A 15,418-nucleotide genomic window follows, 5' to 3' on the forward strand; every position below is an offset into this window, starting at 1 on the left:
GGCAAACTGGCCATCAGAATACAAAGTAATTTACACATAAAAAATACTGTTGTTGATGGTGATGGGCAGTAGATGGCATTAGTGGTAGTTGTGTGTAGTTGTGGGGGGGGGGGGGATATAGTGAGAGTCGAATGTTCTCCTGTGATGAGTCCTTGGAGGTGGCACATAATTCAAATGAGAGGTAGAGAAAATCTACTGATGTATTTTAAAGATTCTTCAAAGAAATGTGCTATGTCACACTCCTTAGAAATCATAATCAGACCACCTTTAATTAATTTCTTTTGAGTGAGAGACATTTATAAAGATAAATTGGCTAACGTATATAAGAACAGCAGAACCAGAGCTCTATCCAATGTCTATAAGGCATCCTTATAAACACTGGATAGCCACCTTAATGACAGTCATGTTTACTCCCATAATATACCTGGCAACCTTGATTAATATTCTTTCACTTAAACATTCAGAGCACTGGCCACAAAGCACGTTAGTAGCAACACTTCTCAATGCCCACCAAATCGATTTGTTTTAATTAGACAGTCAGGTTCCCCTGGTCCGTGCCAGTTCTGAGTCGGCTATTAGTTGCTGGCCGAAATGATCGCACCAGATGGGCCATCCAGAAAACTGTGTCATTCCACGAGAAGGCCCTGACACTGGTCTGAACTCAAACGTTCCATCACTGGACAGCTTTGTCCAGTCCCGGTATAGTGCCGTACCTGCTTCAGACCCCGGCCTGACTGGTCCAGTCCTCAAAGCCAATCCTTATCTTGAGGTTACAGATCCATCTTGCTGACTTCCCTTACCTACATTACTCTATTGACTAGAAGCTGTTCACCTTGGAGACCTGCTGAAGATATGGGTATGTCCAGTACAAAAATCACTCTCTTCTTCAGATTTTCAATGGCTAACAGGAGTGCTCAACACCACAGGAAGTGCAGTGCTTTACAGGAATAGCATCCCTATCTCTGGACGAACTGATTCCAAGGAGCCAAACCCTTACAACGAAAAGACAACTCTCCCTGGGGGACACCTGTCGACTTCTCCGAGTTTGGTTGCATTACTGCACTTGGACCCAGAGGGGCCAATTCTGTGTATGGATTCAGGAATATTAACCCAATTCCATTTTGATCTACTGGCTGGACCAACTTATTTTTCTCACAACATTCCACTTCAGAACAGATTTCTCCTATCATTAGGACTGACTGACTCATGTTCAACTGCTGCTCAAATGGAACCCTTCTCCACCTCAGTCCTCACTTGAGTATTTACTACTACCATCAAGATCTGCACTAATGCGGCTCCAAGTGGGAGCAGCCTTGGTGCAGATCTTGCCTGGCACCTTCCATGCATTCCACTGTAACCCTCCTACTAAGTGTCAGATAAGAATCAAGCTTATCTGTGGCAGCAGCTGGGTATGGGCTCAACACTGGAGTGCCATTCATTTTCAGGGCTAGTTGCTTTGGCAGGCAAGTTGTTACACATTCCTTGGTGGATTCCAACTTCCATAGCAACCCATACCTTTCATGGATCTCATGAGCATGTCTTAGGTCAGGGACCATAACCAGGCATTGGGTTCATCCCACAGTGCCAGTTCTGTTTACCAAAAGTGGTCCACTGGGCACTCTCATCCTTTCGTCTCTGAGCTTCGAATTAAGCAAGCTGGACTTCTCACCCATTTAAAGTTTGAAAATAGGCTGAAGTCATTTCAGCCCCAAGGCCTCTAATCATTTGCTTTACCGAATGAATGATTCCACTGAAGGGAATGATTATGGTTATCTATCCTGAGGGAAACTTCGGAGGGAACCAGCTACTATATGGTTTGATTAGTCTTTCGCCCCTATACGGGTCTGACTATCAATTTGCACATCAGAACTGCTGCAGACCTCCACCAGAGTTTTCTCTAGCTTCATCCTGCTCAGACAGTTCACCATCTTTCGGGCCCCAACATGTACACTCTCACTCCACCCCACCAACAAGGTCGGCAGGATGGGCCATTGGTGCTCGAGTGCTATGTTTGTGACACAAGATCCCAACGAAGCCAATGCGAACATCAACCTTCACTTGTTTGTTCCTCTGGGCTTATTCGAGACCCAATGACTTGTGCATGGTCCTTTTAATCACAAGCTAACTTAATTAAAACAAATGCAATGCTGATTAATCTGAAAACATACATGGGCAACCGACTATATATCGAATATACAACAAATAAATATTGCATACCTGTGTTCCAGCCCTCCCATAATGTATTGTCAGTAGGGACAACTGTATGATATGGAGAACCTCCAGGCTAAATTAAAAACATTACAACAGTCTGTAAATTATTAAATTAAGTGTAAACTTTTATTTGAAAAACTTTTTTTTTAGATGCTAAACATCAATATTTCAAAAAACTAAACTCTTTATACTTTCATATGACATACAAAAAGATTATTCTGTTTCTCTTTCTCCTTCCTCAAAATAGACTAATTGCTACAAATGGTAATTTAAATACAATTGGTGCTGCCAAAATATTAACATACCCCAGTCATAAGACATGCACAGCAAGCAATCATATTAAAATGAACTAAAATATGTTCTTTAATAAAGAAGTTTTCAGAGGCACTTCTCATAATGAATGTATTTTTAACATGTAAACACAAGAAACAATATATATTTACAAATATTTCAGCTTGAAGCTTACAAGCCATCCTTAGTGTAGGAAGTTTAACCAAGGTAAAAAGCTAACAATGGATTCTTTCAAAAGATATTAACACCACATGAATGCATACAACTACACCAAAGATACAAATAAGAAACTTGGGGAAAAAAAAAAAAAAAGTGCCATATTCTTATCTCGATTTAGTTACATCATGTGTTCATGTGACATTAACATCGTTTGAAATAATTGTTAGCATTTTAAACCTTGTTCAACTCTTCCTGTACTGAGGATGGCTTGCAAGTTTTAATCTGAAATATTTGTAAATAGCATATTATTACTGTTTATGTTTACATGTTAAAAGTATATATATGAATAGACGTTGTTTCTGCAGTTTAGCAATTCTGTAAATAGTTTCCAGTATTGAGACCACATGTTTTAAGATAAATAACGAGTTTAATAAAATATAACAATACAAGTTTTGCAAGTCTGATGACTTACACTGTCAGGAGTATTAGCAAACGTTGTACAGAAAAGAGACTAGAAACATTTAATTACACATATTGAATGTTTTCAGAACTTCACCAATCATACATATGACCAGAATAAAAAAGTTAAATTAATTGATGCATACATGTTGGAACAATGCCAGTTGCTGCTGTCACGTTCTGTAGCATCGCATGCATCATATCCTAGGTATACAGCAGTTAGATTTTTAATGAAAGCAGACAAAACTTGGTGTAGGATTAAGCCTTGGTTTTTTGTTACATTATGTGGGGATTCACAACATTTCAGAGGCTTAAACTTTTTTGTAAAACAATTATGATCAATATAGGGCATTTTTGTTTGTTGCCAAACCACTTGATGACCTGTGATAGTTGTATGGGATGCCAAACCTGATTTAAGCCGCCATCTTTTTTTGTCTCATGTGTTCAGACATGCAGATCGCCCCGGAACTTCCTGTTTGGCCTACACAACAAATGCCACAAGAGAAATGAATCTCATAAATGCCTGGTTTTTTCATAGGAAGACAGATGGAGGTTTTGGTGGATGTAAGAATCTGGAAATTGCAGTGATAAAAAGCCACTTTGTAATATTCTTGCTAAGGTAGCATGATTACATTCTTAAGATCTTATTTAAGTACAGGAGTTATAGGAGGTATATTAAAAATTTTGGTAGTTGTCTTGGGTTCATAACCAGTGAGTGCAAGGTTATGCTTCAGGTAGTGTAGTTCTTGATTCCTATTAATTGACATACTGGACATCTTGTATACTGTATCTCTTAATGTTTTAATCATGCCTATCTTTTGTAATGGGTGATGGTATGAAGCAACATGTAAAAATCTTCCAGTTGTGATAGGTATTCTGTATACTGAAAAGGATAATCTTTTCTTCTTCATTTATTTCGACAAGGATATCAAGTAACAGTCATTTTTTGTGATCTTCCAGTTCAAGAGTGAATTTTATATTGGAATGCAAGGTGTTCAGATAGTCTTTGACATGAATTGAGTCATTCATTGTTCCTGACCAAATAATGAAAATATAATATAACCAAGTTTTTGTTTTTTTGTAATAGTTTTTAATATTGTTATTATTATACAGATATCTCCATGGAGTCGGGAGACTCATCATGGGAGATCCATTTATTCATACACTAGCCATCATTCACACAATACCTATCATACTTCTTAAACTCATTCACTGATGAAGCACCCACAACCACCTCTGGCAACCCAATCCACCCATTCACAACTCTCCAAGCAAAAATCCTAACACCCTTGCTAACTACACTTACACAACTTCCAGTGGTGAGCCATTATTCTCTCCCTTCTTGCCACATAAAAAGGATCTTAGTGTGTTCTTAAACAACCACACAATCTGATGTGCAGTTTTGGTCACCTTTGCAATATGCCCTCTAAACTTTAATTCCCTGTCCATAATCACCCACCAAATCCCTGACCTCCTCAGTTCCCTGCAATTCAGTGCCATCAATATAACACACAGCTTCTAATCTTTTCATTAAGTGCATCACCTTATACTTGACCACATTAAACTGGCAGCTATTCACCTTTTACCATACTGCTAGTCAATGCTTTTTTTCTAGAAAAAAAAGGTAGTGGAACTCACATCTTGTTAAACTTTTTATTAAAGAAAATGATATTCAAATCTTAATTTAAATGAAATATAAAGCAGCTGTTGCTGTCAAGGAGTCACATAAATGAATTACATATAATTTATCTTCAGTATTTTTTATTTTAGACATGATCAAATGTAAAATTAAACAAATTAAAATATACAACCAAAGACCAAATATAAAAGTAAAAGTAAATTTGTAAAAACATAAGAAGTTCATAGTGTTTTCCAAAGTTTTGTCCAATTCTCATCGAACAAATAATCTCGACTCCTTTCTTTGCTCTTAATATCTAAGGCCGAATGTCATCCTCTAAGTAACCACAGATCAACATACTTTGAAAGATCGAAAAGTCTTAAAGGTGGTCCAACGAGTTTGATGAATAAAAGTGCCGAAACTGTTTTAGTCTTCAACGAAGCTCTTGTTGGGGTGATAATTAAATTCATTTACGAAAATCCGTGTCCACGTTCACTTGATGAAATGGGAATAGTATTCAGAGCATGTACCAAATGCAACAGTTTTTCTGGGTATGTCTTCGAGAATGTATTCACAGAATCCACGAATCATTTCTCTTTCATTTAGTTGCAGTCTGATTGACAAATTTTTAATTACCACCTCTCTGAATGTTAGCTGAGCATCAATATCTTCAGGTCAATGTTTTTGATCAAGCACACGAGCCCAAAGTGCTAGCTCAACATCTTCGCTATCAAGCAACCTTTTTTCAATTGACTCTTTCAATTTGGTATAAAATGTTTTTGGGTCAATAGGAGGATTATTTTTTGGAGCTTTTTCATGAAGTAAAACTCCACGAAAGGTGCGATTGCATACAGCAGATGCAGCACATCTACAATAGGGTCCAAAATTCTGTCTTCTTTCTTCAAAAACTTGTACAAGTGCATTTATTTTTTTGATTTGCCTTGTAAAGTTCCAAACTTAATTCAGACAATTCTTGGAGAGCATCACACATCAATCCTAGATCCAATAAAAAGTCTGTAGATGTTATTTTTCTTCTTAAGCCATCATAAGTACATTTATCATTTTTATCTCTCCCAGGATCATGCATCGCATCTTCAAAATGATGCACTAGAGATTCAAAATTATTCCACACAGCCAAAACTGAACGGAAACTAGATGACACCCATCAAGTACTTAAAATTCTTCAAATTTTCAGCAGCTCAACCTCTAGTGATTCTGTACATAAATGCAACTCTCTACTGTTTTTTGGCAAAGCATGGTATAGGACAAAGTTTATCAATAAATGATTTGAATCTATTGATTCCTGAAATTTCCTTTACAGCATCACTTACTGATAATTCTAGTCTGTCATTAGCACAATGCCAAACTATAATAGAAGGAAATTTTTCTGACAGCAATTTTTTCACTCCACTTTTACACCCTAACATTACATAAGCACCATCGCATGCTAGAGAAACTAAATATTTTTTTAAATAATCTTCTGTCATCCCATAATAGTTGAGACATTGGAGTAAGGAATCAAAATACACTTTTTGAAGTTACGTTTTCAAGTTTGATCAAATCCAAAAATAAATTTATCGGTGAATTAATTCCAACACCTCCAATACAGCATCGAATATACACTATGAGAGTGGTTTTATTGCTTATTGTTGATTCATCAAATATCAATGAAATTATATTTTTGGATTGAACGATTTCTTTAAACACATTTTTTCTCATTTCTTCACTTACATGTTTCACAATATTAATACATGCATTTGTTGAATGAAGAATACGACCCATTTCAATTCTGTTCAGTTCTTGCAGATCAATTTTACTTTCAAAATCATGTAATGATTGGTTTTCCATTGCTACTTTATATGCAGTTCGAAAAATTTTTGCGGTTATTTCTTTTTCAAGAGATAATGATTTAAAAAAAAACTTTTTCAAGGGTCTTTTTTTCAGCTTTGGAAACAATTTTTAACGCTGCTTTGTGTGCAGCAGATTCTCTGTGATCGAACATTTTTTTTCGAAGTGAGCTTTAAAAATTACTTTTAAAAAATTGAAAAAACTGTAAAAAAATAGGTGCCGGAATGCTGTTCCGGTGTATTACACCAGAAAAAAAGCACTGCTATTAGTCTTCCTGCAGGATCTGTGCTTCACTTCATTTACCATTGTTCTTCCCATTCTAGTATCATCAGCAAACAACTGAATATTTCCTGTCAAATCATTTCCTATATCATTGACATACAAGTTAAACAACAGAGGACCAAGCATTGAGCCCTGTGGTACACCACTGGTCACTTGCCTTCTCCTGAATCAACTTCTCCATAAACCACTCTATGATTCTCCATCAGCCACTCTCTAATCCAAATCACCAGATTCATATTCATCCCGCTTTGCTCCAATTTATGCAATAGAGTTCTACGTGGAATCTTGTCAAATGCTTTTCAAAATCTAGCAATAGCATTGAGTAGCCATTTCCCTTATCCAACTCCTTGATTATAATTATAATAAAAATAAATTATTAAGGCAAGACCCTTCACAAAACTATGTTGTCCCTTAATGAGGATCGTATTCCCATCCACAAAGTCCTGAATTCTGTCTTTCACTAATTTTTCCAATACTTTAACAAACACTCCTGCGATACTGATTGGCCTATAATTTGTGAAATTATAGGCCAATTATTTCTGTCTTGGAGCCTCCTTTATGCAATGGGACTATTTTGCCCTCTCTCCACTCCAATGGCACCTTCCCACTACTGAGGCCTAAATTAAACAGCTTGGTCAGAGGAACTCATGATTCCCTTGCACATTCTCGTAATACACAGGCCAATATGCCATCTGATCCCATGGCTGTGTTTGTATTGATTCTGCAATATACTTCCATTTCTTCAACCTCCATTCGCCTATCAGTCAGCCAATGTCACCACCTAGGTGGTACACTCGTGCAAAATGCTCACTCTGTAATTCAACTATTTGGTTTGGTTCTGTTACCTCCCTACCATCAGCACTATTTTAAGTCATCCTTCCATAGTTATTCCTCCTTTTACTTGCCACATAGCAAAAGAGTTCCTTAGGGTTTCTTCTGGCCTCATTAGCTAGCTTTCTCTCATAATTCATATAATTCTCTTCATAATTCTCATAATCTCAAAAACAGGAGAATAAATGCAACTGATAGCCAATAATATTGGCACTATGCAGATAGGATTAACTACACTACCAGGGCATTAATTTAGTTTTGAAGAAGCAAGTTACTTGGCTGTGACAGGCCATTCAGCCTAATATGCAAGGGAAATTTATTTTACAAGCTTAAACTATCTAGTGATGAACAAGAACGCAACTATTTTGGAACATTCCTATGTTTTTATTACAATCTTCAATCACAAAAAAAAATTTTTTAAATAAATAAATAAAAAATATTAAAAAATAGATGTTCTTTCCTGGTATTTAATTTTTCTACTTAACAATCTTTTACAACTCATCCTTCTCATTGCAACTTTCTGTTCCTTTTTAACTTCCCTTAATGTTTATTCTTCTTCACATATCAATCAGCTGTTTTTCTAATATCACAACTGCCGTTCAGTAATGGCAGACACGACATGATATATTTATTATTATCATCATCCCAAGACCTCCATGGAGTCAAAGACTCATAGCAAGAGGTCTCTTTGTCACACACACAGCTCATCATACTGTGTCTTAAATACATTTGAATTCTCTGCCGACACACTCTCAGGCAATGCATTCTAATTATTTGCAATTCTTCATGCAGAAAGCCTGCTTCTCACTCCCTTGCTCACACCCAGGGATGATTCCTTGTTCTCCCCCATCTCTCAGTATTTTATGAAAAATACTCTTTGTTATTCCTATAACAAACTCTTTCTAACTTATATCTCTATCATATCACTCCTCTTCTGCCTATTCATCAGACTCTAAAAATTGCATCTTCTCAACATTTCTTCATACTCAACATTCTCAAGACCAGAAACTACCTTAGTCAATCACCTCCAGACCCTTTCCAATATTTCTTCATCCTTTTGAAAACCAGATGACTAATCTGGGCACAGTAGGCTATATGTGGCCTAATCAAGGCCACATACAATGGAACTAGAATCTCCTTACTTCTGCAACTCATTGTTCCGCATCATTGTGAATTCGTTGTGTTATCCTCACAATTTTGGCAACATGTCCTCTAAATTTTAGATCCTTCTCTTATTTCCTTGACCTCCAACAATATAACCTGCCAAGAGTAAATTCTACATCCCATCTTTATTTATCAAATTTTAATACCTTACATTTCACAACATTGAACTGGCTCCCCACTCCATGCTAGCTGCAAGCTGTCTCCTGAGTTTGTCATAATCACCAGCTTTGTAGTTCCAAATACATCTTTACATCCTTTCCTCACAGAAGTTCTCACATAGCTGGCAACCACCCAGATAATCACTTCATGGTCACTCTCACCAACTGGAGAGAGAGATTTGATACCTCATTTATGACATCCTCTGATGAAATGATTAAATTCAAGATCCCTAATCCTTGCATGCCCTCTGTTATATACTGTCTAAAGTAGTTGTCCCTCAAAAACTTGAGAAATTCATTTAAAAAAAAAAACTTCCAGTTGCTATCTCTTCGTCCCAATCTATATTCACATATATTTGATAGTAGTGCATTCAAGATGAATGCTTGTCTTGAAAGTAATTTAGTTCCAATGATGAAATAAGTATGTATACTTTAAGTTATTGAAAAATCATGATGCTTCTAAATATTTACAGTTGAAAAGAAAAAGCTAAGCTATTTTTGGTGATGGAGCAGATCCACTATAACAACTAGGCTTATAAGTTAAATTCAATAGGGTTTAAAATGAAGGATATTTATTAATGCACCTGTAAAAGTCTTTGAAGTTAAGGTGGCAAAAACTTAACAAAGGACTTGATTGGAGCCAAGACAGCATGCAATTTAAAGTGGCAGGTAAAAGATAGTAACATATGAGTGTAGAAAATACATGAAGATAAATAAGAATTAAAAACCAATGACGAAAAAGTTAAAATCGAAAAATCCATTTTGCAAACTTTGGATTTTGAAGGAACTGAGAAAATGAGAATAAAAACCTATTATGTACATGGCAAGCCAGCAACAAACACAAAGGGTGCTGGCCGTTTCATTAAAAACATCAGATGAAACAAGAAGAAAACTGACTGAGCTCAATGCATGGTTTTTTGTAAAACATTAAGAGGAGTTAAGGTTGGTTCAAGGATATACAGGAATTGGGGTGGTTTGAGAGAACAGGGAGTAATTTATTTTGTTTAATTGCTATAAAGAGAAATAGTAAATAGGGTATTTTTGTGTTTATAGCACAATGGGCGATTCTTATTGCTAGCAATTCAGAACAACGTAACGTGGATTCATTTTCCTGGAAATCAATTATGATAATCTTTTCAATATCCAATGTTTAGATTATATAGCATGCAAGGATATTTCAGTAGTGGAATTTCTGTTGTTTCTGGTATTTTTTTTTTCCTTTTGTGATGTTAAGTAGATAGTCAGGTATAGGAATATTACAATTTCAATAATGTTCAATTAAACAACATGTAATACAATGAATGGTGGAACTTACATCCTGACTGGCAGTTAAACTTGTAAAACTATATTATAGCATAGCAGCATGTTGGCCTAAGTTATTATGGTTCTATGTTTTAGTGGAAACCAGAGTGATCAGCTGTGCATTTCTCAGGGCATAGCCCACCTCATTCACCTGATCTGACCTCCTGTGACTTCTGGCTCTGGAGATTTCTCAAAGACAACGTTTATTGAGAACATCCTGATAACCTGCCAACACTGAAAGACAGTATAATGTAGCATGTGTGCAACATCAGTCCTGACCAGATGCATTCTGCCATTGAACCCAGTGAAAAGGATACAGTTTGTGGCAAACCAGGAAAAGCAGCACATTTAACAGTACAGCCCGTGAATGCATAATGGAAGTAAAAAAAAAAAAAAAAGTGTTATTTATGCTTGTATCGCATTTCTCCTTCTTACACACACACATAGAAAAATTACTACATCTACATTCAGTACATCATACAGCATTCCATGGTGGTGAATTTTGGAACTACTTTTTTTTTTCCTTCTCAGATACTGCTTCCACATGATACACAATGTATCCTGCAAAGTTTCACAGCATTTGGATCAACAGGTGGTGCTCTAAAAAGTCTTAAACAGGAATACTTTAATTTTGATCACTCTGTATATAAAGTACAGGCTAGAAAAGCTACACCCATTGTAGAGAGATAAGTTGGATTATTAAAAGAAATTGGCTGTGCAAGCTAAAGGCAGTCCAAAAGAATTTTACTGTTGTGCCTTAAGTGCAAGAAAGAATAAATGTGAAAGAATAATTTTACTGAATACAGATGAAACAGATGCAACTTTTCAAACAATGAGTGCTCACTCTCCTTTCTCATGTGTAAATAGAAATGTATGAGAAAGAGGTTTTAGAACTGTTGCATAACCCACATAAGAATTCAGCAACAGGTGGAATATCAGCATATGCTAAAGAAATGTTCAACCAAATTGGTCAGGCCATTAACATATTTGCATAATTTGAATTGCAGCTCAGGAAAGATCTTGCAGGAATGAAAAAAAAATGTAATGTGTGGTACAAGAGAGAGAGAAAAAAAATAAGTACTACTTCCACCCTATTGGTATCTCTGGAGTAGATAAAGATTTTAGATGAGTTAAGAATTTGCATCCAGAAATGGGTTGACAAACATTTTGCAAAGAACAGCATGAGTTTATTAACCCGACATTAGTAAGGTGGGGTGTCACAGTTATAGTCAATTTAAAATCTTTGGGGTCTGCGACACCCCACCTTACTAATGGGGGGTTAAAGGGAGGTCATCTCAGCAATCTGCTCATATTTTATATTACAGCTGAGTTGGATAAAGGGAATGAGTACATTATGATATTTTTGGACTTTGCTAAAGCATCTGATAGGATGTCACATGAAAGACGCTGTTGAATAAACTAAACTGGAGGATATGGGATTGGAATATAATATATACTACCTACTTGAATAGGTGGGTGGGTGGCTAACCGTTATCAGAAAGTGGTATTTGTGGGGTACAAATCTGCTACAAAACCAGATTTAACACTAGTGAGGTACTCTGGGTATCAGTCCTTGGACTACCGTTGTTCAGCCATTCACTAATGATGAAAGGATAGGCAAGGAAATCAGAGATACTATGGACTTATAGTATCTGATATACAGAATGATTTGAATAGGCTGGAACTGTGAGTAAATGATAAAGCTGTTAATTCAATGTTTATAAGTGTAGAAGTGATGTACTCTGGCATGATTAAATTTCCAATGCCATATTGTATTACTGTGATTATGCTTGGAGAAACTGATGAAATTTATTTAACTGATGTATAGAAAGTTGAAGGTCAAATGTCACATAGCAAAAATTGCAATACAACTCAGTGGATAATTGTGATGCTGAAATGAACACTGAAATGTAAGGATAATGAAGTCATTTTGCCTCTTTACAAAGCACTGATATGATTACATTTGGACTACTTGTGCAGATTTGGTTTCCTGGGTTCCAAGTGATAAAGAAGCAGAGGAAAAAGTGAAAAGAGTGACAAAGATGATATTGGAATTATGAAATGTAAATTATGAGGATTAATAAGAAGCAGCACTATGTTTATGAGGAAGAATATACACAAACAAACATGGAAATCTCCTGATGGACATACATTCAATCAAATAGACCATAATCAGTAAAAGACATAGGAATTGCATTCAGAATATTTGGAGCTTCAGAGGAGCTGAATGTGATAGAGATCATTTTCTAATTAGTACTATTCTTAAGGTTAAAATAAGTAATAAATAATTTTCAGCACATGCAAATCAACTGAGATACAATATTAATAAACTAGTCAAAACTGAAGAGAGAAGAAAATAAGTGAATTAAAACAAAAATTGAAAAATATGCAGCTGGAAGAGAATGAAAATACTGAAACATCTAAAATCGTATCAAGGATAGCATAAAAGTAGCAGCAGAAAACTAAATTGGAATTCAAAGTAAATTACAACATAAAAAAATGGTTTAATGAAGAATGTGAACTGACAGTAAAAAAAAACGAAGCATTTGGCTTAATTACCCATCTGATATGCATGACATGCAGAGATACAAAGAGAGCAGCAAGGAGGCCAATAAAATAATCAGACAACATAAAAGAAAATTTTTATGGGAACATTGAAGAAATTCAGAAATATTTTACACAGTAAATAATCCTAGAAAATTTTTCCAGGAAATTAAAAAACAAAACACAGGCCAACATATGGAAATAACAAAAATCAACAATAGCAATGGACAAATGCTAGCTTCTAGAAAAGAAATAGCAAAAAGGTGGAGAGAGTATTTTAACAAACTCCTAAATTGTGATGAATCTGCTTAGTCTTTCAAATGGAATATTATATATTTATATTATATTATAATGTGACACCTACAGGAGTCCAAAGACTCATCGAGGGAGAGTGTACCAACAGCATCGAACGATTGATCTCCTTCCAACTACTAACTGCGCTCAAACTTGCTTAAGTTTTTGCCATTAGTAGCAGAGGCTGTACCGATCGACCAACCTTTGCTGCCAACTTATCATACTTTTCACCCAGAAATATTTAAACCTTCATCAGCTGAAGTAGAGAAAAGTATGAATCAACTCAAGACAACAAGGCACCAGGTATTGATGAAATGAGCCCACCTCATTAAATATGGGAGAAGTGAATTAACCACTCATATATAAGCAAGTAAATTTAATATGGGAAAAAGAAGAGACTTGCAGAATGGAAAGAATCATTAATCATTCTAGTATATAAAAAGGGAAAGAAAATGAGTGTGAAAATTACATGGAGATATCACTGTCAGCAGGCTACAACATTTTATCTAATGTTATACTGACCAAATTTTTACACTTAGGACTTTTTACCTTAGACAGATGATAGAAGGAAAAAAAAGGGAATATAATCTGCAAGTCTATATTTTATTTATTGACTTCAGAAAAGCATATGGTAGCATTTATAGAAAAAGCCTTTGGAGGGTGGAGGGGGGGGGGATAGATGAACTAGGAATACCTCATATGTTTAATCAAAATTTGTACAGCCAAAGCATGGTATTAGATCTGAACCTTTGATATTAAGACAGTATTGAAGCAAGGAGAGGCCCTTTTGCCTCTCCTTGCTTCTTCTTGAATACAAATTTGACAGGTTTGTATTCAAGAAACTGTGAAAGATAACACATACAAAACAGTAATATTAGAATATACAGGTGATATATCAACCTGGTGAACACAATATTGAGCTCATTGTTACCTCTTCAACTAGATGAAGAAAATGCAGGTGTGTGAGGCTGAGGTATCAGAGCTGTTGCACAAATTGAATGAGAATTCAGCAATAGGGACTGATGGAATATCAGCATGTGTGCTAAAAGAGTGTTCAGCTGAACTGGCCACTCCTTTGATCAGGATATTTAATACGAGTCTCAGAACAGGGAAAATTCCACAGGAATGGAAGGAATATATGGTAATTCCATTGCATAAGGGCGGTGCAAAGACTGATGTATCCAACTATCGACCAATTAGTATCTCAGGAGTGGTAGTGAAGATTTTGGAAAAATTGGTTAGAGTGCACATTCAGAAATGGGTTGACAGTGAATCTCTACTTTGCAATGAACAATATGGGTTTACTAAGGGAAGGTCATGTTTTAGCAACTTGCTCACATTCTATAACAATGTTACCACTGAACTAGACAAGGGGAATGGATACACCATGATACTTTTGGATTTTGCTGGCTTTTGACAGAATACAGCATGGAAGACTGTTGCATAAATTGGAGAAAATGGGTTTGGGTTATACAATATTAGCATGGATAAGAGGATGGCTGACTGACAGATATCAAAGAGTGGTATAATGGGGATCTCAGTCTGCAAGGTTTAAGGCAGGCATTCCCAACCCTATGCCCACGGGCACCATGGCACCCGTCGACCAATTTGTGTGTGCCTGCCGCTGTTCAACCATGTGCCGTATAGTTTGAAATAATCATGTGCCGTATAGTTTGAAATAATCACGTGCACATCACGCAACAATTCATGGCATGCTAGATGATGCATATGTTAATGACACATGATGAGTATTAAACGCATACAATGTAAAGTAGACGTGCATTCGAAGTTGTTCATCATCTGTTGCTAGTTATATGTGCATAATTTTAATGGTGTCTTGTACTCATTTTGAAATATTTTGATTTTTAATCTTAAAATGACTGAATCAAGTAAAAGACAACAAACCTATAATTTTAACACTGACTTCAAGGAAACATAGTTTCATTAATTTTAAAGATAATTGTGTTTGTTGTGCAACAGTAGCGTTGCAATTCCCAAAAAACATAATGTTGAACGTCACTTCTAGACAATGCATGCCACTTTTAATACGAATTATCCACTTAAATCTGAAATAAGACCAAAAAAAATAAATCAACTAAAGTCAAACCTGTCTGCCCAACAGCCAGTTTTCACTAGACATGTGGTAACATCTAAAAATGCCACCATTGTTTCTTTAAAAATTTTTCACATGCTCGCAAAGAAGAAAAAACCGTTCCAAGATGGCGAGTTGTTAAAAGAAGCATTTTTAACTGGTGCC

General features: G+C 35.9%; 1 protein-coding gene and 1 pseudogene across 6 annotated transcripts in view; both read right to left on the bottom strand.

The window, feature by feature from the left end:
* The window catches only part of Wdr59 (WD repeat domain 59), a 261,127-nt gene that overhangs the window by 46,442 nt on the left and 199,267 nt on the right, over nt 1-15,418 (bottom strand). For all 6 annotated transcript variants that reach the window (XM_090397480.1, XM_090397478.1, XM_090397477.1 and 3 more), the window contains one exon: nt 2,218-2,284. In XM_090397480.1, the coding sequence (XP_090253606.1) occupies nt 2,218-2,284 (67 nt within the window). The remainder of the gene's footprint in view (nt 1-2,217; nt 2,285-15,418) is intronic.
* On the bottom strand, nt 816-2,115 carry LOC150103166 (large subunit ribosomal RNA; annotated as a pseudogene).

This window comes from Typopeltis vanoorti, chromosome 9 (assembly GCF_054136105.1).
Source record: "Typopeltis vanoorti isolate ZY-2024b chromosome 9, IOZ_Tvanoo_1.0, whole genome shotgun sequence".
In the NCBI taxonomy this organism is placed as follows: Eukaryota; Metazoa; Arthropoda; class Arachnida; order Uropygi; family Thelyphonidae; genus Typopeltis; species Typopeltis vanoorti.